At 44.5% G+C, this 26,506-nt stretch overlaps 1 protein-coding gene across 4 annotated transcripts in view; it reads right to left on the reverse strand.

Moving 5' to 3' along the window:
* The window catches only part of LOC142776558 (uncharacterized), a 313,558-nt gene that overhangs the window by 250,554 nt on the left and 36,498 nt on the right, over nucleotides 1-26,506 (reverse strand). The window contains exons 1-2 of one of the 4 annotated variants that reach the window (XM_075880431.1): nucleotides 21,496-21,773; nucleotides 19,468-19,550 (exon numbers count right to left, since the gene is read on the reverse strand). The exons of 1 other annotated variant lie outside the window; for it this stretch is intronic. In XM_075880431.1, the coding sequence (XP_075736546.1) occupies nucleotides 19,468-19,550; nucleotides 21,496-21,500 (88 nt within the window). In that variant the 5' untranslated portion in view covers nucleotides 21,501-21,773. Of the gene's footprint in view, nucleotides 1-19,467; nucleotides 19,551-21,495; nucleotides 21,774-26,506 lie in introns of those variants that run through there. 2 more of the 4 variants (XM_075880430.1, XM_075880433.1) reach the window with 2 other exon arrangements.

A 26,506-nucleotide genomic window follows, 5' to 3' on the forward strand; every position in this document is an offset into this window, starting at 1 on the left:
TGACTACGATGCAATTTCTAAAAAACTTCGTAATTCGTTCCCTGTTTTCGAATGTCTTTTTGAGGAGGGCAATGTGTATGATATGTGGGACAAATTTAAGAATATACTTTCCGAGTTAACAAATAGACATATCCCCAGTGTTCATTCATCACGGCTAAAAAAACACAAACAACCATGGGTAACAGCACATATATTAAAACTTATCAACAAAAGAAAGAGGGCATTAGGTGCATTCAAGAAAAGCAAATCAGTTGCTCACTTTGAAAAACTGAAGTCGATTACCCACGAATATAAGCTAAAGATAAAAAAAGCTAAAGATGATTACTTCACTGAGCTGAGCAACAAAATGAAATCAAATCCTAAAATGTTTTGGAAGTACCTAAAACAGTGTGGCTCAGATTCCTTTGGAATACAGGAGTTAAATTATAACGGCACGGTAATTACGAATGACGAGGATAAGGCTGCATGCCTAAACAACTTTTTCCACTCGGTATTCCTACCTAAACACAGGTGTAATTATCATCAAACTATTATGAGCATTTCGCATATGCTTCCTGTCGAGCTTAGTGTTAATGGAATTGAAAAACTATTGAAGGACGTTGATGAGAGTAAATCTAGTGGTCCAGATGGAATTTCTCCGCGTGTACTCAAGCGTTGTGCAGGGCCAATTTCTATGTATCTTTATACAATTTTTGAAAGATCTTTAGCGACAGGCACCTTACCACATGACTGGAAAATCGCGCACGTGGTACCGATACATAAAGGTGGGTCCAAAAAAGACGTTGGTAATTATAGACCAATATCGCTTACGTCTATCCCGTGTAAAATCCTCGAACATATTTTATACAAAGAAATATTAACTCATTTAAACAAGCATAAGGTACTAATCAACGAGCAGCATGGATTTCGCAGAGGGCTGTCTTGCACAACACAATTAGTCGAATTTTATCATGACGTAATATCGGGCGTAGATACTGTGGGACAGGTTGACGGTGTGTTCTTGGATTTTCGGAAAGCGTTTGACACGGAGTCACATTCACTCTTACTGTTTAAACTGACCACCCTGAACATTGATAAGACTGTCTTTAAATGGATCGAATGTTACCTTTCCCAAAGAACACAAACCGTAGTACTGAATGGAAAATGCTCCGAGTACACCGATGTTACCTCAGGGGTCCCACAGGGCTCCGTCCTGGGTCCGCTATTGCTTTTAAGTTATGTTAATGATATCTCTGCAGGAATTTCATCTTCTATACGGTTGTTTGCGGATGACTGTGTTGTGTACAGAAAAATTTTTGATCACAATGATGTATTAGAACTTCAGAAAGACTTATCGCTCATTTATAGCTGGTGTACCAAATAGAAAATGAATTTGAATATAACAAAGTGTGTACATATTTCATTTACCAAAAATATGAAACCATTTCAGTCACAGTACCATCTGAACAATGTACAGTTGAAACAAGAGAGTACATATAAGTACCTAGGTATAATACTATCATCTGAATGTTCATGAAGGCCTCAGGTTGACACTCTCATAGCCAAAGCTGGTAAGGCTTTAAATTTCATTCAAAGAAACCTGCGATGTTCGCATGTGAATTTAAAACGTATGGCATACACTACTTGTATCAGGCCTATCTTAGAATACGGTTGTGTCGTGTGGGACCCCGCCGAGGTAACCTTCATTGCTGCTCTGGAACAAATACAAAATCGTGCTGCCAGGTTCGTCTTGGGACGGTACGGAAGGGGGGAGAGCTGCACTGCAATGAAGGCTGAGCTAGGATGGGAGTGTCTTTCTGACCGCCGCCAGAAGCAGAGATTAAAATTTCTTTACTGCATTTACTACAATAAAACTGGAATTAATAAAGAAATATACCTACACAACCCTCATTACACTTCAAAACGTTTTGATCATAGTTGCAAAATTCGGGAATACCCAGCTAAAACGAACATGTATGCCAATTCATTTTTTCCTAGAACGATTAAACAGTGGAACAGGCTAACTGAAATGCAAGTACATAGTGGGAACGAAGATATATTTTATTCACTGCTGTAAACCCATGCTGTAACCTAACGAAGATATATTATGTGTGAACAAAATTCTGCTATGTGTGTGAACGTAAATGTATTTCAGTTATTTATGTATGAACAAAGTTGTATTGTGTCGGTGAACGGAGATGTACGTCATTTATTGATGTAACCCCCCTGCTATAACGCCTTCGGGTGCTGCGGGGTATCTGATGAATAAAGAATAAAGAATAAAAGTGCGCAACAAAGATGAGAGACGCCAAAAAAAAATAATGCACCTGTTTGTTTTTTTTTTGTATCTTGAGAGGCTTGTGAGGGGAACCTTTTAACTTAGAAGTGTGGCAGTTTGGGCTAGTTAGTATGACATGACGATAGTTAGAGCACAAAAACAGAACGATGACAATCTCCGCACCAATTGCTGAGACTATCCTGCGTACCCATAGGGCAGAGCAGAAGCAGTAACAGGATCTGAGCAACACGTATACAGAGCGCGAAAGAATATTCATTGTTCCAAACCAACACCACATATCACACGAATAAAAAAATACGAAAAACGTGCGGGAGTTCCTGTGCTGTTCTCTGCAGCGTTGAAATTATTCAGTCTCACCAAATCTACAAACCTCCTGAGAACGCAGTCATCAACTGAATGTAGAGTTAAGCATAGAAACAAGTATGTGGCATGCTCCCGGGAAGTTGTCTTTAGGACCCTTCTTTACTTCTGTGCTTGTTATGTGAGTGTGCTTGTTATGTGAGAAAAACCGGAAGTTGTCTGAATGATCGACTGAGAGAACACGCTAACAATATTAGAAACGGGAAAGATGGCTTTCTTGCTCGGCACTGCACTGAGTGCAACCGTGGGACCCTTTTAAAGAACACAGTGACGCTGTACAAGCACAAGGTTGAGCGCAACCGAGTCATCGTCGAGGCCGCGCAGATTGCACGCGAACAGGTGTCATGCATTAGCAAGCCCTCCGTGTCTCTGTCCGAGAAGGAACTAAGATTCCTCCAAGGTTTCGGTGCGCGCAAGTAGTTATATTGCTTTTACTTTTCTGTTTTGTTTCCTTATACACTTTCCTTTGCCTTTTTCTGTGCTTTTGTTTTTTTTCCATTACACACGCATTGCTGTTTGTGCCACATGGTTTTTGTCACATGGTTTACTGTCTCTTCTATATGTTTTCGTGCTGTGCGCAATAAACTCAGTTGGAAGTAGCGCTTATGTCCTTGTCTCTTCGTCGTCATTCTGTTCTCGCGCTACAAATATCGCCCCTTATAAGTTCTTAAAATAATTATTTAAGAAAGAAAATGACTTGTGATAGCAGAATCCTGATGGCGGGAAATAGGTGCCTTGGAATGACATTACGCAATTGGCTAATGAGAAAACCTTACTATAATTCGTAAATTAATCTACTTAGGAGAACCTATGCTTGGGAGGTCTTGTAAAGTTCAACCATTTGGGAAGAACGAAAAAAGTAGAATGTATGAAGAGGTTCGTTTCTTCTTGAAGTACAAAGCAATAATAAAGGAATGAGACATTTTTATTATGGCACATCAATTATGACACAGATGAAATGAATAATTGTGGATGAAAAACAACTTGCTTGCAGAAGGCACCAAACTCATAATCTGATGATAACTTGTCGATACGCTTATCTAATGAAGCTACATCGGCTGTCACTGCCCCGTCAACACCATTGGGCATTCTTAGGCGCATTATCCTTGGAGCGTGAGTGAGCGAATCTCGCAGCTACAGTGGCGAATGTGGAACATTCTTATTTTCCAGTCGGTGTCACACCATACGTGATTGTTTACAAGCTGGTAGCTGAGAAACAAACCTTCGCATGCTACTTAAAGACAATCAAGTCTGTCTGGAATAATGATATTTGCTGTGGTTTTACGGCTCATCAGTGCCATCACCATGCTATTAGTATGAGGCACTCAGCGGGGTACCGAGGATTAGTTTAGACCACTTGGTGTTTCTTAACAAGCACCTAAGTACACTGGTGGTCTTGCATTTCGCCCTTGTCGAAATTCGGCCGCCGTGGCTCGAAGTTGAACCCACGCCGTCGAGCTCAGCCGCACCACACGTCACCTGTACAGCTACCGCGGCGGGTAATTGTGCCAGGAAAACACTAACCGCTTTGAACGAACGTTAAAAGAAGAACTTAAAGCAGTGCGACCTTCAAAATTAGTGCCACTACAGTTTAGAAACAAGCGCTTTCCCAAGCGGAGCAGAATTAAAGTAAGGGGATCCCTATTCGTTCCGTAGCAGAATTCGCGAACGTATAAAACAAGGCTATAGCGTCGGCATGAGCATTCTATCTATGTGAGTATGTCCTAATGGACTCCCTGGCTTTAATTGCGAAAGTATAGCATGCTCTGGAGGTAATATAGTGGAAAGACTGCCTATTGCAACTGTGCGAATTCATAAATTAAGCATTATATATATATATATATATATATATATATATATATATATATATATATATATGTGTGTGTGTGTGTGTGTACGTAATTACAGCTTCTTAGATAATCCAGTTTTTGAAGGAGCTTTTTGATGGAGTTTTTTGACCTATGCCCACCTGGCAGCACGACACTGCCGTCAGCTAAAATGTGGAAAACATCGAAGCATCATCTGTACTACACATGTAGTTCTGCAGCCCGCTTTCTTTCAGTTTCACACTCATGCTTTACTGCTCTTGAACAGTGTGGTCCTAATTCACGTGTGTATGCACAGATATTTGTTTGCACGTTTCTGCAAGGTGGTTACTATTCGCCTTCACACGAAAACCATCCTGCGTTGCCCGTGCAAAGTTTCGGGCAAAATCGAGCTCTTCCAGGTAGCTCCCGCAAGTGACGGCAATCAGCGATGCTGCTAGATGCAAAATAGTTGCCCCCGAGAATGAATGTGACTGGTTAACAATTACCAATACCCACTCTAAAATGCACTGCGACAAGACAACTTTCTGTAGAGAACACGGTAGCCACCTCTCGAAATCATTGCGATGACTCCCGTAAATTCATTTGGCTGGGCATGGTTACGTTTCACTGGCATCCCCAAGAACGGCCATGCATGGACTACTGCTTGCGGCGTGTCGGTCGTCGAAAGTAAAACGCGTAGGTGGTCTTTTTATTGCGATAACAATTATATGGACACTCTCGGTCTTAATTTTGTGCCGGGGTCAGCGTCGCCATCTCTAGCCGTATATGTGTACGTATCTGTATATATAAGAAAATGCGAGAAAGAAAAAAAAAAGCAGAAAAAAGTCCAGCGTGCGGAATGGAACTTTGGTCTTCTGAATCATGAGTGCGAGGCGTTAGCCACTGAGCCACCAAGAAGCATGTCCTTCACTTCTCAAAAGGCAAGCTATTTATATCTACCACTTATCCCTGCTGACAGACATCTTGAGGGGAATTATCGTGTTTCTCACTTTACCAGCAAGATGGCTCAAGGAGCGCACGTTGCCACATCGCGCGGTGGCGCGCTGTAATCTCCCAAGCGTACTTTGCCCCACTTGGAAGAATAGGGGCTTTACCTAGAACGATTATGTTGTAGTAACGGGCACACAAAGGTCACTGCAATCATTTCGGTGTCAGTTTGCGAAAAGCGCGCACTTTTCAGACACAGCGAAGTGACAACTGAGACGCTTATACACGTCCATCTGTGCCTATGAGTACGTTCTGTGCTTCATTTCTGCGTTAGAAACGCGGGGCACGTTTCGATCTGCTTTACATTCTGAGCGTCACCTTTCAATTTGTTGCTATCGCGTTCATTGCTTCGCCTTTGCAGCAAAGCTGTGTGAGAGAGATGTACACTTTATTAATTTCCGGCAGATTGCTGGGATGGGCTCCCACCTAGGAGCCAACGGAGAGACAATGTCTCCCGGCAGCTTCCTTGGCCTGCTGGATCGCCCAAAGTTTCTTGTCGAGGCCCGAACTGAGCAGTGAAGTCTGCCAACGCCCCCGAAGGTCTTCATTGGAGGCCGCGACCCCAGAATTTCTGACTAATGCTGGACATTCTCATAGGATATGGTCAAGAGTGGCTCTGGTGGTACAGTACTGGCATAGATTGGAACTATAGACGTCGGGATATATGTGATGCATGATGACAGGGTTCGTGTGTGTGCGTGTTTGTAGCTGCCGCCACTTAATGAATTGGGCCCGATTTAACTTGAGTAATGGCGGAGGGTACTCCCGCGTTTACAGCCGATAGTGTTGAATTATGTCATTAAATTTAGTGAACCAATCATCTCATTCCCACACTGGCGCAGAAAGGTCCGTTTGGGTGGCCGCTTTGTCTGACGGGACTCGGAACGTAAGACCTCGAGCGATGTTGTGCGCCACTTCATTTAGACTGTCCTCTGAGTTACCTAGTGGTGTGTGGGCAGGGAACCACGAGATGTGCACGTATTTGTCCGCCTCGTGAATTTTGCCTGTGCTAAGAATCCGCAATGCCTCGGGAGAGATTCTGCCGCTGGCGTAGTTTCGAACGGCTATCTGCGAGTCGCTGATTACACATCAGGCGTTAGTGTGGGCTATGGCCATCGCGATAACCACTTCCTCTGCCGTTTTTACGTTCCGTGTTATGAGTGACGCACTGCTTTTGCATTGTTGTGTGTGGTCTACGACAGCAGCAACGAAGCCGTGACGTTCCTGGTAACGTGCTGCGTCAACAAAAGACTGCCTCATGGTTGCGCCCAAACATCTTTGACATGGCTCTGGCTCTACTGACATATCTGCCCTTGTCGAGTTCAGGGTGCATGTTTCTTAATATGGGTGGTACTGTGAGCTTGGCACGGATAGTGCGTGGTATGTCGTGTTTGTCTGCGTTTTGAATGTGGTAAGAAATACCGAGATTACATAGAATCTGGTGGCCTGGCTTAGTCTTGGCTAATCGCTAGAATTGGGAGACTTGTTGCACCTCAATTAGTTCCTCAAGGGTATTGTGTAAACCAAGCTGAAGGAGGAGTTCGGTGCTGGTGTTTTGAGGCAGACCTAAGGCTTGTTTGAAAATTTTCCTAATTAGGCTGTTGAGTTTTGACTTTTCGGCAGTGATCGATCGGCGGTACGCCGCCGTATAGGTGATGGGACTTAGAACGAATGATTGGATCAAACGGATGATGCTAGCCTCTTTCATGCCTTTGTGTTTATTGGTAATGCGCCTAATGAGGCGCATCGTGTTAGACACTGTGGCTTCAATGTTGCGAATTGTCTCTCCGTTGGTACCCTTACTTTCTATGATCAGACCTAGCACTCGGATTTTATCCATGCTGGGTGTGGCGTGACCATCGCTTGTAGTGAGCTTAATATTAGCATGTGCCTGCGCTTGAGGGTGTTGTTTGGGTGGTCGACCTCTAAATGTAGCGCGATATAGCAGTAACTCAGATTTCGCCGCCGAGCAGGATAGTCCAGTTTTTCGTAAATACCGTTGCACTGTGTCAATCCCCTCCTGTAACCTCTGTTCAGTGGAACCGTCACTGCCATCGCACACCCAGAGGGTGCTGTCGTCGGCGTAAATGGTGTGATAAAGTCCTTGGATGGTTTGAAATTTTGAAGGAAGATCAATGAGGGCGAAGTTAAACAACAAGGGAGAGATCACGGAACCCTGACGGGTGCCCGCGCTTCCAATGGTTATTTCGGACGACCTGAGCGCTCCCACAGTGATCGTGGCCGTTCTGTCCGTAAGGAATGCTCTTATATAGTTGTACGTGCGAAGCCCCAAGTTTAAGGTATTTGCCTGATTTAGAATGGTGCTATGCATGACAGAGTCAAAAGCCGTCTTGTGATCTAGACCAAGTATGCCCTTAGTGGAGCGTCCTGTACTGTCTATGATGTGATGCTTAAGTTGCAACATGGCATCCTGCGTTGAAAGATGCCTGCAGAAGCCAATCATGATGTGTGGAAAAAAATGTGACTTTTTTTTAATATCGCGGTGCTGTTCAAGGTGGTCATTAGTCTCTGAGCTGGCAGAAATTTTCATCATCATTACTGGACACGTGCTCTCTTTGACCTATTCTCCATTTTCTATCTGTTGTGCTTCTATTCCAGTGGAGAGAGAGAGAGAGAGAGGAAAAAAGATAAAAGAGAGAACACTCTTGGGGAAAAAATCCTGGGCAGGTGAAATTCTGGGGAAGGAATATAACATATTATTTATGAAGTTTCATGTCCCAAAACTACTAAATAATTATGAGAGATGCCGTCGCAGATGACTGCGGCTGATTCGACCATCTGCGGTATTTCAACATGCACCTCAATTTAAGTACACGGCCCTCGAGCATTTTCACCTCCGTCGGAAATGTGGTTGCCGTGGACGGGATTCGATCCCGTGACCAGCGGCTCAGCCTTCGAGCACCATAACTACTAGAGCACTGCGACGGGTGACCACACGACCACCCAGGCATGCCAACGGAATATAACATAGCCTTGTATAGTATACAATAACGAGGGAATGGAAAAGAAAACTGAGGGTGGGGAAGGTCAAAATGAAAAAAAGGAAGAGGGGAGAACAAGTAAACAGAGCGAGGAAGAGGAAGAACAAAAAATAAAGCAAAGAAAAAGAGGGAACACAAAAAAGACATCGAAGGAAGCAGAAAAACAAAAAAATAGATTGAAAGAAAGGACGAAATTGACAAGAAATAGAGAGAGTGGAAGAGATCGAAAAAGACAGATATAAAAATGACGGAAAAAAGATAGCACGTGTAAGCATGTGCAGTACCTATATAATTGCAAGGCGGTGAAAGAGATAGGTGAAATTATAAAAACCTACCCGAAGGATGACCGCCTAGGTGACCGCCAGCTGTATTGGGACCCTGCGTTGAGCGAATTCATGCGAGCTGCGCCATTTTTTTCTACTTTCTTATTCAGAAAGCTGCACTCAAGTACTTTCCAATGAGGGACAAAAGGTCGGCGTGGAGAACTTCAATGCCCAAACCAGCATAAATGGTTAACCTAGATGCTTACAATGAATGGTTAAGCATGATTTCCTAACCGACAAAGCACCATACATGGTGCCAGTTTGTGTTCTAAAGACGAGTCTTTTTTATATATTCGAAGGGAGTAATGTTGATCTGTCTGTCTGGCTGTTTGTCTGCCACACAATTTGTCTGTCACACAATTCAGCAACTCTGCCAAAGTTTAATGACTTGCTGAACGCCCAGGCATCTTGAACAGATGGCTACGTTCATATCTGTGAACATTGTCGATGAAAAGCCAATATTAAGCATACCTGAGGCGCAACAATAATACGTAAGTATTAGGTGTTCCTTTATAGGAAAATACATAGATAAAGAATTCTAAAGAACATAGTGTTTCTTATGCTGAGATAAAACATGCGACGCTATGCATGAAAAAGCCCTCTGTTGACGATATGATGCTGCCACCTGAAAGGACGGAAATGTTACGAGAACAGAATCACGGGTAGCCACGAATGAGACCAGGACTCATGTACTATGGCAGGCAAAAGGCTATCATCATTCGACGACATTTACAGCAAGGCACGCAGGTAGGCAACGAATATGTGTATAGACATAAAGTACTTGCCGCCAGTTAAGCTGAAGTGGCGGATGTGCCCCGCGAATATAGAGGGCTATGCACTTTAACGCATGGTGCCTAAAGTCATTACGAAAAAATGGGCAGATGCCACGTACAGTGGAAATCAATGATATGCGAAGCACGAATGAGGAAGCTTGATATGGCACTTCAAAATCAGCAGGACAATACGAGGCAGACGTAAATTATGCCGTGCATGACTTACTTGTCATGTTTGAAGTGTCAATTACCTTAATCGTCGATTGACGTCAAGTGATGCCAAATTTGATATATGAGGAGCTACCGAAATGGCTGCGTGAACGCTATGAGCGTAGCATATAGTCATGTTCCACATGACACGCATGTGATAATTATCATGTTTAGGAGTATCATTTACCTTCGCTGCCTATTCACGTCACGGAAACCAAATTCGGTATAAGTGGAGCTTGAAAAACGGCTGCGAGCACGCTATGAGCGTTGCATGTAGTCATGTTTTACATGACATGCATATCATGACTACCATGTTTGAACGTGTCATTTACCTTCGTCGTCTGTTCACGTCACGTAATACCAAAGTTGGTACATGTGGAGCTAGCGAAACAGCCGCGAGCGCATAATGAGCGCAGCATGTACTGATACATCAAAAGCATGTCATCATTATCGTGTTTGGACATGTCATTTACCTTTGCCATTCATTCCCCTCACGTAATACTAAATTTTGTATACGTGAAGCTAGCGAAACGACCATGAGCGTACCATGAGCGTGCATGGCGTGTAGTCATGACTAGCATTTCGTGCGTGTGATGATCTCCAAGTTAAGGTTCACCATTTATATTTGTCATGCAGTCATGTCATACCATGCCAGTTTTGAAATATGTTATCCGAACTAAACCACTGCAAGAGCAGCAAGACCATGAAATGTATATCATGACATTCAAGAAATACATGTCAGTATTTTCATGTGGTGACTTGTCACTCATGCTCGCCATCCTACCAATTTCGGTATCGACACCATTATGCAAACGCCCAGTAGAGCTATAAGTCGTAGGCGACTAGATAGATAGATAGATAGATAGATAGATAGATAGATAGATAGATAGATAGATAGATAGATAGATAGATAGATAGATAGATAGATAGATAGATAGATAGATAGATAGATAGATAGATAGATAGATAGATAGATAGATAGATAGATAGATAGATAGATAGATAGATAGATAGATAGATAGATAGATAGATAGATAGATAGATAGATAGATAGATAGATAGATAGATAGATAGATAGATAGATAGATAGATAGATAGATAGATAGATACGCTCAAAGTTACCGAAGTTCGCGAAGAAATGTTTCGCACTTATTAACAATAAAAAAGCGCTGTCTAGAGAGTGAAGGAAAGGTCCTTCATGTGTTTTGCCAGAGAAGCGTGATTACTTCCAAAAGGGAAGATTACTACAATCTAAAGTGCTTTGTTCATTTTCTTATAATGTAAAATTCTGCTCATCAGTGTCATAAAGAGCAAATCAATGAAGCAACTCTTATAAAATATCCGATGTCACGGCGGAAAATGTGGTGGCTATATTTGTATAAAGTCACTTAAAATCACGTCTGACGTTTGCGTTCACAGTCGGCTGTAAATTTTTGCGTGCCCATCCATAATTTATATAACCTCCGCATTTTGTTTGAGAACGAAATATTTACCTCAGACACTGTTACAGGTATTTTAACACAACAAAATATTTTGCGTTGCGATCCTGATGTGTTTAACTCTGGTATTTGTTATGTGTCTGACTCTACCCCTGAATAATTTCTCTGTCTAGTCTGCTAAACTAGACATTGCTTTTGCGTCTTGTTTTATGTTTTTTTTTCTAGTCTTTGACTAAAGTGCATCGTTTCTAATGCTTACAGCTGTTTATAGGCACTTCGAAAAATGATGGCATGAATTAATCATGAACTGTGCGGCACAAGCCATGGGGGCGCATTAAAATGCGATGAGCACAACAGAAAAGGCACGTGAACGACGAGAGCGATTATCAAGTGCCCACTCGACCGTTTGAAGCAGAACAACACGAGTAATCTTTGCTATGCGTTCAAAATATTGCTAACTTAGAGACTCCCACACACGGTCTTGCGAAATTTATCGATGACCACTCTTCTTTGTAGCTTTTTGAATACAGAAGTTACACTAAGACAAGTATAAAGAACTCGATGAGCTCTCACTTATATTTGTCATTGCGTAATGTTTGCTCTAAAAAGCTAAATGCAACACCAACATGCCCGAATCTACATAGAATGCTCGCTTTTCCTGCTTGCTTAACTTCCTGTAATTAAGCGGCACTCCGCGAAAACACTGATCTTCTTTTCGGTGTCATCATGTTCATTAGGCTCTTTAAAGCCACCACAGTGAAAAATATCCTTAACAGAGGTCTCTAGCTGCACTTGTCCTGCACCCGCCAAACTTCTTGAAATCCACGAGTCTCCAATCCTATTGTGCAGCTGTTCTAAGCAGCAATGACTCTGCCTAACTGCAATGACTAAACGTGCATCGGAGTAAACCAAAAAGGGCAAGGCTCCACTTCGGTTGTACTCATGCAGATATTGCACAAAATGAACAGGTTTTCAATCGATGAATCAATACAAGTTACATTTGGCCCTTCTGGTATTTATAACTTCCTTTCGACACACACTTTTTATTATTTACATTAGCAGCAAATCAGTAAGCCATTCCGCAAAACTCAACGTGGCAGAACTAAAGGTTTCACTCAAATAAATCGAAGTGAGCCGGTCGAACCAAGAATCAATCGACCAATTCTGATCTTCATTCATATTTCTGCTTCTCCAACTGCAATTTAGTATCATTTTTCCGTTCACAGTGGTAATAAATGTTATGGTAGACATGGGCATGTCGACCTGAAGCGGTATTTACACTACATCGACGGAAAATAATCAAGTCAGAAGCCAGGTGCACCCAAGAACGACCAGAAAACGTTTCCTAGCGTTTCTATGCACAGGTGAATTCAGTGAGTGAATCCATGGACACATTGTAGTCGAGCTGGCGATTTCTGCCGTTTTTCTTGAACCCGTTCACCAGATTTCCGCAAGATTGACAAGCCATTTCCGGTCCACTTCGTTTGTTTTACGTGAACGCGTACAAATGGGCACTCCTGGCAACAGTGACAAGCAATTCAGAATGCAAGAAGGATGTCAGAAGTTGTACGCGTGCGGAAATATTTAAAAAGGGAAACCTCAATTTGGTGGAGCTGTTATATTGAAAGTGCACACTGTCATTGGTACGGTCAATCCTAGTTCAGTACCAGCGCAACCTAACATTTTTCTTTTAGGAATATTTCTAGCTTAAGAGCCTGTTGTGCATACGGGAGGGGGAGGCTTTGCTTTGTGACGAGTGTTAGTTTTTTCAGAGAAGTGCTATTTGCGATTGGTTAGTCGCTATAACGAATGATGCGCCTCACTATAGGATTTGTCGTAGCATCAGCTCTTAGGATGATTTGTACAGTTACAGTAGTATCGCTTCGTAAGCATTTGTAATTAAGGGCTAATAACGCACGTGCTTACGTTTCACCGTCTGCAGTTTGTGTCCTATGATCGTAATGTTGACTCGAACCTTTTCATCAGAGCCAATATTGTCATTATCCGCTGAATTAGCAGCTACATGGTGTGCTAATCACCAGTAGTTTGCCATTTTAGTCGTTTTGTTAAGAACAATGTCGCGCTTTAATCCGGTAGTATCTTACTACCGGATTGAAGCGCAACACAAAAAAAGTCCGTGCAGTGTACAGTGCACGGACTTTTTTTCTGCTCTTTTGAAGCAGATGTGAAGTTTTGTAAGCTATTCAAGGCCAGCTCACATGTTCAAAGCATACTTGACCCGAAAGTCTCCTTATAAACACCACAATAAGTTTCTTCATCGTTGCCCAAAGCTAACTGAACAACGACGAAGACCATCGGGAATCAAGTCAGTGACTTTTCTTCCTATTTCCACAGAGAATAAAAGATGAAACTTTGCGTCACAGTGGCTTCTGACCTGTTATGATGCCTCAGATGGCCTCTCTTTAAGTGATTATGATAAGCAAAAGAAGCGAAAAGTGCCGCCCGTAACTATCTTTCATTTCGATGACACCTCAACAGGTCGGTACAGGGGATGGGGTAGTGGAAATAAAAGGGGACAGGTAAGAGAAAAGCAAAAGAAGAAAAAAATTTGATTCGCTTCACGTGCGTGCACAAGAACACACGCGCGTACCACGCAGTCAACCCAGGAGACCGCCGAGAAAGCCAGGGCTACAGTGATGCGCAAGATTTAACATGGGCAAGAAGAGTGCATGGACCTTGAAACTCACTTGAAAAGTCCAGATGTCCCCGATATTCGCACCACTTCGGAGACGTAACCCACGGCTACAGCACAAAATTGCCGCAGCTCACAGTGCACTGGGAGGAGCGGGAGCACAGAACGAATCGACTTCCCTAGCAAGTCAATTATGGAGAACGACGAAGGGCCAGCAGGGGCCGGCGGCTTCGAGGAGGCGGGTGGTGTCGTCGTCGCGTTCTTGGGGACGGCGGCAGGAAGCGGCAGTTGCGAAATAGTGCACAGTGTCTGCGTCGCCGTCGAACACTTGGTGACGACAGCAGGAGCTGGCTGAGTTGAGGGCCAGGCCATCGTCGTTGTAGTGGGGACGTGCTCGTAAAACAAAACGCGGCTTCTGAGGTCGCGCCGCCAGTACCGGTGAGTGCATCTTAGAACGAGCGTTCCTTCATGAGGGTAGCGCTGCTGCCAAAGGTATTAGCGTGTTCCAGGGCTTGGTGGCGAGTCACGGTGCCGTCAGTTGAGACCATGATGACCACGGCCTGGCGCTGGAGTCGCCAGGACGAGCAGCGTGGCTCGGTGTGCGGGATGTTTCCTGCGACAGTTGATGCAGCGAGAGTGTTGGGCTGCACACGATTGTAAGGCGTGCTTGATGCCGTAGCGTAGGCACCGCTCGTCTTGCGAACAGGCGGCGGTTCCGTGCCCGAAGCAGCCACAATGGTAACACTGCAGGGGCCGGGGCTGGCGAGGAAGATCCGGGCGCCTTTGCTTATAAAGCAGTACCACCGCCTGCTCGCTCACTGCCTCACCCCCGCGAAGGCGAGGGTGAGGCAGTGACCTCTGCAGACACCGGACACGAGTGACACAGGTGAAGTAATGTTGCTAGCGAGGTCATCGAACGGAATCATCTGGTCCACTCCAAAAACCACGCAAACGCAGATGTTCAGGACCGACTTCTGAGCCCGAACCTTGGTTTCGCAGATCGTCTCAACCTGGAGTAGGGCAGTCAGATCGGCGGTAGGGTGGGGGGTGTCAACCGCAACCAGGTTGCGCCTGAAATTCACCCGCACACGCTGGGTGGCTGGGAACCCGGAGAGGAAGGCGGCGATCACATCACTCGACGCAGCCAGGAAGTTGGCCCTCTTCCCGATGGGCCGAAAGATGATGGTGGCCGCACTGTCAGTCGGAGGAAGGTTGCCAACGAAGTGAGAACCATCGGGGCGCCGAGACGTGCTTGAGGGCACGCGCACACTGTGGGCGGACGCCGATTGCTTGGCAACCGCGGTGGTAGAAAGGCGAGAGGAGGTGCTGGTGCTGCTAGGAGGATATCGCTTGCAGAAAGCCATGGCCGAGGCCGGAGACCAGGATGCTCCGGTTTGCACCTTCGCTTCCCTCAAAGCCGGGGAGATGGTGGCAGTGTGGTAGCTGCTGTGCTCATTGTGCTGAGTTTTCTTTTTAGAGCGTGCAGGCTTAGATTGTGCCTGCTGCTGCAAGGTTGGCACCAATGTTTATGCCGAAGATGCCATGACGGCGCCCTGTTGCGTCGGTTCGTTCCGGTTGCCTCTCTGAGGCGTCATTTGTAGCCCTTACAAGGGCTACGCGCGAAAACCGCGGAGCGAGGGTAGGGGTATAACGACAATAGCGCAAAAACAAGCAACCGTCTTGGTTGAAATCTTGCTCTCATACGGCCTGCGTGAGGGTTCTGCTATAATGACGGCTTCAAGAGGTTTTCGAGTTGCAGGCTTCCCCGCCTCCGCGATCGATAAAGTGGGGAGACTTTGTTCTCGGTTCCGCCCAAGCTCGCCGCCGATTCGACGTTGCAGCGCGTCGGTGGTCCAATAGCATGCATCCCAATGCCGGCATGGGCCCCGTCTTATGCTTAGGAAGAGTAAAAAACGGAATTCTTTGTGCGGGAGAGCTTACGTAGCGTCTGCCTTGCATATCTTGTGGAGCCGTTTACCCTGGCGCGCGAATGAGAGGTCGTGAAACACCAGATTCGACTCTCACCTCTGTGAGCACAGCACTCACGCTGCGAGCGGATAACCGAAACTGAAGTGCGAGATGGGATTGCGAGAAAATATGTACTGCGAGTGGGGCGAAATGCCGAGGCCTATTGAGCTGATAGGGCGCTGGACATACCGTAACGTGTAGAGCGAGCGTCCCCGTGTGTGCCGCGTTACTTCGCGTATTTATTCTTATTTATGACATTCAACTCCGCGCATCGCAGGGCTCCGTATATGCTTCGGCTGATTCTGCTCTCACGTGATTGTTGCAACGTGACGTAATGCGCTCACAGTAGATGCATCCGTTGAAATCCGATGAGTAGGCACGGGTGCCGTTTTTACTCGGTTTAATATATCGTGGCTTACTGCGATGCGTTAAGCGTTGCCTTCGAATACGGCGAGGAAGTAAACTGATTGGTAATGTCAAGGCTATAATCAGACACTTAGCGAGCGTGTTGCCACCAAAGGTCTGAGTGCTCAGCAAATAGAGGGGGGTCGGTGCTTTTCGTGCATTGCGACAGGCTTTTGATCTCATCCTTAACTAGCGTTAGCGGATTTCAGTTATACGCGTACACTTTTATCATCGTACTCGGAATGTGCAAGCTATGCGGAGACTACGCTGCGCATTCCTTAGAAGCTTACAGAAGTAAAAGTAGCGCGTTCAAGTCTATGTAACGTACCTCTATGTCCGCGTGTATTTCCATCTTTCTTACTATCCTTCAACGTCATACAAAGCTACACCCCTCTTTGCTGTATACTTCTCTATACCGGCATACATGCGGTGAAGCGATGTTTCTGCTGCGGTCACCAGGTGTGATTTCCATGGAGCATTTTCAGTGTGACCGAATGGTAACTGCTGCAGCTTATTAACGAGTTCTCGCTTCTTAACTGCGAAGCTGCTTAAGCTAATCATAAGTTGTACGCCATATCGTGACCGATAAACGGTTATGTGTAAAAGAAATCGGGTGAGTCCCACTTATCACCGCTGCTCCACTAGAAATGAAGAAAGCGACGGCCAAAGAAAGCGGTATGTGGTCCACTGTACGGCCTATCAGAAGACTATCATCATCATAAACGGCGATGTGCCACATTGACTGTGTAGATCTCACTACTCACAACTTCTACTGAAAAGAAAGGCTACAACTGGCTACGAAGCGGTGGCTGAGGGCCTCGAGTACCTACTCAACGAGATAAGTGGGGTAAAGCAATGGCGGCTGCGACAAGAGCCCGAAGTGATGGATGGCCTACGCCAGTGATGTGACTGTCTCGTGTCTGTGACTGTCCGTAGTTTAACTCGATGCTCAGAATAAATGTAGAAAACACGTCGCATTACCTATACCTAAAACCTAGCAATGACCTAGAAGCAACCCGGAAACAATTTGCGCCGGCTAGCTAAGGCTTAGAAAATAACATATAAAGGTAACAACATTAGTCTTTCGAATCAGCCAGTTCCATTGTCTGAAGGCTTGCGCAGTTTAGTGAAAAAATTGCCCGTTTTTTGGTTTCGTTTTGTTTCGTAGTGGAGACTGAGCAGAGAAAGAATGAAATGATGGCAACTGTTAATAAAAGTACATCCTTCTTGGCTCCTCTTCTCTGGAGGAAGAAGTTTCGCCAGAAGATGGCGAAAATTAAAAATAGGAGACAGTGACGCTGAGATCCATGCGTAGCTGACCTATTGTGTTCAGGTGTTCGTTTAGTCCACTTCATAGCAGGAATAATGAAAGCGACCTTGTGTCATCCAAAACTATGGCTCCTGTAATGACCACGAAAGACTCGGGTACTCTGGTACGCCGGCAGCATGAATGAAGCAGAGAAACAAGAAGACAAAGCACAGAATGAAACAGCTGGCCCAGGATCGGGTGCTACCGGAGGCGGCCGACACTCTCCATATTGCTTTTTTTAGGAATAATTATTTTTCGCGTAGATGCTTTGGAATAAAGCATGGCAGTCGTTCCCTAATCATAAGTAGAAGTAGTAGGTCTGTACGTTTGAGAAACACAAAGTGGCATCCCACAAAGTTTTCCCACTTTCGCTATCTTCAGAAGGCTGTTTGACTTCATTAGGGAGGTGCTGTATTTCAGTACATGAGCTTTTTTCTGATTATTGACTTGCTGAAGTAGTCTAGTCTGCCACGACTCATGTTGTCACTTTCATCATTAGGCAGACACAGCCAATAGGAACCTCAAGCTTCTCCCATTTTAAGAACTTAAAGATGAATAAAAAATTGAAGCCATATTATGCCAGCTCAGTGTGGCCAGTAGCATTGCTGTACGAGTAGGCAAGCGTTTCAATATCAACCTTCTTCAACCGCAGAAAGCAGGTCTTAAAACTGATTTCGGAGTGCGCTGATAGAGAAACGCTAATGTATTTGTGAAAAGAAAGCTTTCCAGAACTTTTCAGTGCTTTGAGAACGTGCTTCTTGATTTCAAAAACTTTTTAAGGACCGGAACACAAGCTGCCACATTGCATTCGACATTTCTGAAAACAAGCATTTCACGAGCACAGCATGTTTATCCGGCTGTCACGTAGCTATGACAATGCATTGCGTTTACAAAGTGGCGTGGTCGGCGAACCAACCCGTTTCGGAAACGGCGGTTCTCTCTTGAACCTTACTATAGCCGTACTAATCTTGCGACATTGACAAGAACAGCATAATTGAAGTAAAAATATCTGTATTGAGGAGTATAAAGTTCCAACAACCATCCATCCTGGAGCGTCTGATCGCGTCCAAGATAACATCGAATAAGTTCGTGTATGGAGTTTATGGCTCAGTACAATAAAAAGTTGGGTGGCTTAGTTCTGGTTCATGATGTGAAAAGGCGTGACTGAAACGGCACAACGAATATATGGACGCAGAACGACAAGCCAATAGCAACTATAGCTGACACGTTTTTTTTTCATGGTATTGGGAGATGCCAGTTAGGTTTTCCTGAATTAGACATGCCATTTGCTTGTAGCACGTTGTCCTGTGTCTGTAGATTTTTTTTGCAATTTCAGTCAAGGCTTTGTCGCTGGCAAATGTTCATCTCATCCTCTTCACTACCAGCTTCCACTTATGTGCACATCACTACTTAAGTAAATTACACCACAACAAGGTGCTCAGTGTAATTAAAACTCCTACCTTTGTCACTTAGAGTGTCATTCTGCCATTCTCAAACAGTGAGCCTTAAGTCAACATTAGTGGCTGGAGCGCGAACAAAACAAAACGCAGTTCGCCTAACTTTATGGCTTATTAGGCTTAAATGCCTAAAGTTTGTCACATAGTACTTTGTTTTGGTATAAAGTAGTAAAAACACAATCTATGCCGGTAATCTTTGGGAATTATTATAATATTGTTTGAAGCAACTAAGAGCGAAAATTCGCAACTATCGGGAGATTTTGTGCCATGATTGCAACCTAAATTGCCATTTGTGGACACCAATTTTTACCTTTTAAAATGAAATTTTAGTCGCAATGTTTTCTTTTCTTGTTGTAGTTTTTGGCACTTGTAAAAATCAAGCGACATGATATTTTGCAAGGAATCATCGGTTTTCTTGCCTACGTATTTGTTCGGTAGTGAAGACGCTAGTGTGAAATGTGGTAGGTAACGTACAAATCGTTGCTGTCTGTTCTCCATGGTAGCCGGGCACAGGCTGTTGTTCAAGGTACATGAGCGGTGAAGTCAACACGAGATACCTGCGAAATGAATTAGAATAGTATGACAAACCGTGAAAAGAAGATACCTCGCGAAAACCGAAAGACAGAAGACAGGATGGTTAATCAAAAAGGTCCTACGCGGAGGTAAGTAAGGGTGGAGGTGAATATAAAGAGGAGATAACAAGGACTGAAAGAATCAAGTTGCGAATGCGCCGGCGCGTGTGGGATGGCACCTATTTTTGAAGGCGTTCACACAAGCACGCTGCCCTGAAAAGTGGTCATCATCACCTTGGGGGCCAACGAGAGATGAGGATGGCGTTCTACCAATGCAACTCTAGCAACTCTTTTAAAAGCTGCATATCATTCAGTCAACACTACACGTTAAGAAGTTTTTGTAATTTTGTGGCAGATAGAGGACAGAACCACAGCAAATGATCTCTATTTTTTTCAATGCAGTTCACATAGCAAGCCATATAACACTGTCAATCCTTCAAATTAGTGTATGCCTTCGTAAAGGTAACTGCCAACCAAAGAGAAGCGTAGCTGCGAGTTGTTATGCCCAGATGAAAGTAGGTGTTACAGCGAAGGGCTTCATTGACGCAGTCTAGTATGGCTTACGCTCGGTGTGCCTTACGTTCAGTGTATCTCACTCAAGTCAGTGAGAGACAGCGTGTCTAGTGCCGGAGCTGCCTTGCAGCATCTCTCCTAGAATGCGGCACTAGGACACAGTGTGTTTCTTGATGTGATGTGAGAGCATGGTTAGCTGGGAAATCAGGACAAACTTTCGACATTACTGAGCAAACTGATTGGTTCGCGAAGAAAATTAGGCTATTTCTGAATATTTGAGTTGCTGACAGACCTAATTTCGGTGCTTGCTAATAAAGCATCTCGGTTATGTTTAATTATTATAATGCTATAAGACACGCTTTAAAATTTTTACTCATTTTATGGTGGGCCTACTTCTGTGGAGCCATTAGTTGTGCGGAGTAGTGAACATTGCCTCTCCTGTTCGTGGCTTGGGTGCCGAGCTACACGATGAATTTCTCACCACTGGCCACACTTCCTACTGGAGAGATCTTCTAGGTGCGTACATGTTTCACCTGTAGCTTTGTACTACAAGAGTGAACTCCTACTTCTCTCTGTGTGCAGCGTAATACGTATTCGCGGGTCACAAATATCTTGTCTAAGAACGAAACCGCTTAGCAAATCGTGTCTTGTAAGTCGATCGTAGAAAACTGCCGTAATCTTAACAGGCATGTGCCATGGGGCGGTCTACTATAAAAGAACCATCGTCCTGAAGCAATATGTGTCACAGATACTGGGTAAATTCCACTACTTCACACGTGCCAACGAAAAATAAAAAAGCCAGCAAATAGCGCAAAAAAGTGGCTGCGACGCGACGGCGGTGAGCCGAAAACCCCGGGAACGTGCGACAATAGAACACTAGGGAAAGGAAATGGTCGCGGCGGCTGCAAGAAGACACCGGAAGTGACGTAAAGCCTATGCCAACGACGATCTGCCCGAAGTTCTCAAGAAGCGCAAAAGCATGGTTTCAGCGCGGGTTTTCGTCCCTGGAGTTTGGACAACCGTTTCCTGTCTTTGACCATCTGCGATTTAACTCGAACCTCTGTGCGCTGAAAATCTACGTAGAAAAAAAAAACTCAAATCACCTTGCGAAAGTCTATAGCAACAACGTAGAATCAATCTTAAAACTCCCTCATCTGGCTAAGGCACAACGCAGACGCATTAGTCCCATTCAGTTACTCTGTTTCATGCCTTGCACGGCTTGATGCAAGCTTAAGCAATTGTTTCGTTTAGTGCGTTAACAAAATAGCAAAAATTATTTCCTTAATCCTTTCATTCTCTTGTACAAACTTAGGCTTACGCTTTTGTATACCGGCAGTAAAATTGCCATAACAGCAACACTGCAGTGTCTGACAGCGGTTTGCGACAGAGTTCGCATAAGAACAATTGTATGACTTACGCCATGTCTGGCTGGTGATTCCCGCTTGCGGACTCGTCTGTAGTTCACAGCTGTTCTGAAGAACCTCAAGCCTCCAGCCTATCTTCAGCTTTCAGGCAGGAGGGATCTTCACTGCCACCTGCACGAGAGCAGCGACACGTGTATGATGGTAACTTTGCAAGAAAATGACACCTTGAGTACACCTTCTCGCAACCGCAGTTACTTCCGTCTCCAGCACCACCGTATTCCCGTAAGTTGTGACAAATTTCTTGCACTACGTTTCGAAATCCCTTCGTGCACCGAGTGTATACAAAATAACTTGCTAGTGCTGTTCACAGCAGTGCAAAACGGATTTCCATTTTAAAGTGCAGCATGCCGAACAGCTGGGCTGCCAGTGTGACTTCGTTAGGTGCATCCTCATCCGAGCCAGCATAAAGCCAGCGCGAGATATCTAGCCGTTGACCAAATGAATGTTCACTAATGAGAGCGATATAAAAAGCTTACCAACCGGGTACAAACTCACGAACTTTTTGCGTGTGTGCTGAGTATAACTGTGAAAGCCATGGCTCTCATACCCATAGGCGTGCGCAGGGTTTTCTTCGGGATAGGCGAAGGTTCGTCGCAGTGCTTCCCTTCCCTATTATGTCATTGTATGGGCTAAACTTTCTGCCCTTCCCCGAGTCGCAGTGCCATTCTTCCTATTATGTGAGTGTATATAGGACTGTCTTCGCGCCCACTTTTCTTGATGAGTAGGAAGAAAGTGGACGCTTTCTTCCAAACGCTTCTCGTTTCCACCCCCTTTGCCGCCTTTGGAACCCTCTCAGGAAGGAAACGTTCGCTTGCTCAATCTGCACAATTTATTTCCAGTGAAACATAGAGAGAGCGAGAAAAGTGCGATAGACTTTTTATAGGAAAAACACACTTTTGTCTCCGTCTATATACCATTGGCATTCTACCGTATGCAGAGATGGTGGACTGAGATTAGACTATTTAGGCAAAAAGATAAGAAAATAGTAAAAAAATAACACAAATGTGAAATATACAAGTGAGGATGAGACATATATTTACAACTAGGACGTCATTTAGGATAAAGCTTTTCTATATGAAATAGTCTGTCATAAAAGCTTTTCGAGTATGGCCATTTCTGACAAGTAATTGAATAGTATCTACAACACCCGCCGCCGTTTAGAAGGGTCAAACATCGAATTTATTATGCTGCGTAACGTTAACCAACCATGGCAAGATTGACGGAGCGAAAAAACAGACGAAAGCGAAAGGAAGATACAGTGCACAAGGATTGACGGATGTATGGGAGTTAATGTCCAGAAACCACGGCATGACTATGAGAGACACCGTAGTAGAAGGGCTACGGAAATGATGACCACGTGGGGCTCTTTCATGTGCATCCAAACTGGGCACACGAGCCTATGGCATTTTCGCATCCATGAAAAATGCGGCCGCCGCAGCCGGGATTCAATCCCCCGACCTGCGGGTCAGTAGCCGAGTACCTTAGCTAGTACACCACCACGGCGGGGCGCAGAGTGCGCAAGACGAGCACTAAAAATTTATTTCGAAAAAGACAAAAACGGCAAAGCAATGCTGAAAATAGCGGACACGCGTATAAGTAAGACAGAACAGCAAATATTTTATCAACCGCACATGCTCATCCTTCAGAAAATTCATACACGTCACCTACTATCAGATGAGTCAAGCAGATAAGCAAACTCCTTGTCTGCAAATAAAATCGACGCATTGCTCACACAAGCGTCTGCCATTTTTTTAATGTGAAAAGTATCGATAACTGAACGAGATAAATTGCTGCTGTGTCCAGAAAGCACTTACGAATCTACGAACCCCGGAGAGCTGCTACAAGTATAACATAGCGAGGCTAGATAGTTCAGATGCTAGATCCAACACATGGTAACATATATAGACAAGGGCCACCTAAGCGAAAACACTTCGGCACATACAGTTTGACATCAAGCCTTGAGTGCAAACAAAATAATCTGGAATATCACTTACGTGCAAGCGCAGAATGCCGACAGCCTACGACGACCGCTCTGGTGCTGCGCGTACTCGGCACGCCGCTCGAAGCTGTGTCCGCCAGAGCACCGCCGTAACTAGAGCTCACCGGCGCGCCGGCATACCTCTCTCCCCGAGAAACGCGAAGGAAGAGGTATCAGGTGAGATTCCATCACATCGAACAGTGACGGGGCCCTTCGTGGGCGCGAGCAGAAAGAAACTTGCAGATCGCACGCATTGTGGCAATTGATGTGATTCGAAGCAGCCAACAAGGAGAAAATCAGGCAGTACGCAGCATGCATGTCATGATTTACGTGTTAGTACCTGTCGTTTAAATTCAACATGCAATCACCTCATAAATTACCGATTTCGCTGAATATCAAGCAAGCGAAACGGGCGTGAGCGCGTCATGAACGTGGCATGCAAGTCATGTTGCACATTACATTTCAAGATTTTTATATCACTACATCTCAATAATGTTCTTTTACACTCACGTCACGTAATACCAAACTTGTCGATCAAGCTAGCGAAACGGCCATGAGTGTGCCATGAGCATGGCATGCAAGTCATGTAGACATGGCATGTCATGATCTCCTTAATAGCACATCTCAATATTGTTCGCTGTACACTCACGCCACATAATACTAAACTTGTTGTTTATTTAACCAGCGAAAAGGCCGCGTGTGTACCATGAGCGTGGCATGCAGGTCATGTTGCACGTCTTATGTCATGATTTCTTTATTACGACATGTCATTAACGTTCATCGCACATTCACGTCACGTATTACAAAATTTATTATCTGTCAAACGAGCGAAACGGCCCCGAGGGTGCCATGAGCGTGGCATGGAAGTCATGTACTCATGATATGTTATGATTTCCTTATTACCACGTGCCAATAATGTTCGTCGTACAACGCGTCACGTAATACCAAATTTGTTTCGGTCAACATAGTGAAACGGGCATGAGTGTGCCATGAGCGTGACAGAGAAGTCAAATTGCACATGAAATATCATGATTTCTATATCACCACATGTCGTCAGTGTTCGCGTACACCCACGTTGCGTAATAACAAATTTGTTGTCCATCAAGCTAGCGAAACGTCCTAGACCACGCCATGAGTTCGATGTGGAAGTCATGTTACCCGTTACAAGCCACTATTTCTGTATTACCACATGTCATTGTTGTTATTCGTACATTCACTCACATAATACAAAGTCTGTTGTCTATCAAACTAGTTAAACGGCCGCGAAAGCGTCGTGAGCATGGCATGAGTGATGTCATGTTACCCATGACAAGGCACGATTTCTATAATACCACTTGTCATTAATGTTCGTGGTACTCTCACGTCACATATTACCAAATTTTTGTCTATCAAGCTAGCGAAATTACTGTGGGAGCCCATGAGCATGGCATGCAAGTCATGTTGCACATGAATGTCATGATTTCCAAATTGCCCTTTGTGTTCGTCATACAGTCACGTCACCGAGTACCAAGTTTACCGTCCATCAAGATTGCAAAACGGCTGTCAGCGCATTATGAGCAGGCCATGCAAATCATGTTGTATATGACGCGCACGCCATGATGTTCACATGGCTACCTGTCATGTATGTTTTTTTCTTGCAGAAATGTATTATTGTACAATTTATGAATGCATAAAATCATGAAAATGGTCGCTGCAGCATCTCCATCATGGCGTTTGTATACTAGCAATCTTAACAAGTTAGTCGTGATTGTCGTGATATGACCATCCATTCACGTTCGTGATACAGCCATGTTATGCTATACCCATTTTGGTGCAAATCTCATTAACGATATGGTGTGGAGAACGCAAGGTCATACTCGGCTAAATGGATATATATGCTCAAAGTCGCCGAAGTTTGCTATGAAAGGCTTTGCATTTAAAATGAATTTCAGGTATTGTTTGGGGCTCGCGGCTCTCGGATGGTTGCATATTATTCTTCACTTCCACTGACATTTATAAACTTTAGTTTTTCTCCATAGCATCATAGGTAACGTCTGTACCGCGCATAGAACCAATTTATTTTACCAGTTTATGAATATGCTTTGACACGTACGAATAGCCATCCGTAAAGCGATTCTTGAGATGTCCTTTTTGTTAAAAAAGCCTCTTAAAGAGCCCCTCACCAGTCTCTCAAAATACAAAAAAAAAACTAGCGTCATATTCTCTTCTGGCATTTCTCATATTTCTTGCGCACTTCGTGACACAGACAGTGGTTCTTCTGTGTAGTGTGCATGCTCTCAATTAGGCCATATACGTACTACTTTGTGACGTAGGCGTATCATTGTCCAATGAATCATATACCTCGGGTATGTGGCCCAATCGAGAGCATGTGCACTATAGCCATCACGGGAATCAGTGTGCGCAGCCTAATACACGCAAAAATGAGCTTAACAGAAAGTTTTCTAGGGAGCTCACTTTCACTCCCGTTCATCCCTTGTTGACTCTACATGTGTAATAGTTCTGCCATTAAACGTTAAGTTGGGAGAAAGGCGTGCGTCCTGTCTTCCACTTGTATTCGTACGCGTTCAGTGGCGCAGTTATTAAGGCTTTATTTTTAAGATCATACACAATATGGATCTGAATATGATTCTACTAATTGCTGTCCCCGTACATGCGGTTTGACCGAGCGATGCACTTATGTAAAGTAAAATGTGTTTTAATTTGAAATATCAAGTTTATCGTTTTAAGAACTGCGAACACCCGCTTTGGAGCATTTCTCCACTGCAGCAGGCGATTGGCTGCGGACTGGCGTGGTCAATAATATGTCCAACACCTTTAGTCCCGCTTAGATTCGATGGGTGATCCGCTTGGGACATCCGCTCAGGGACATTTGTTCTTGGTCCAGCCGCCCCGCCGTGGTGGTCTAGTGGCTACGGTACTCGGCTGCTGACCCGCAGGTCACGGGATCAAATCCCGGCTGCGACGGCTGCATTTCCTATGGAGGCGGAAATGTCGTAGGTCCGTGTGCTCAGATTTGGGTGCACATT

This window comes from Rhipicephalus microplus, chromosome X (genome assembly GCF_043290135.1).
Source record: "Rhipicephalus microplus isolate Deutch F79 chromosome X, USDA_Rmic, whole genome shotgun sequence".
NCBI classification, from domain to species: domain Eukaryota; kingdom Metazoa; phylum Arthropoda; class Arachnida; order Ixodida; family Ixodidae; genus Rhipicephalus; species Rhipicephalus microplus.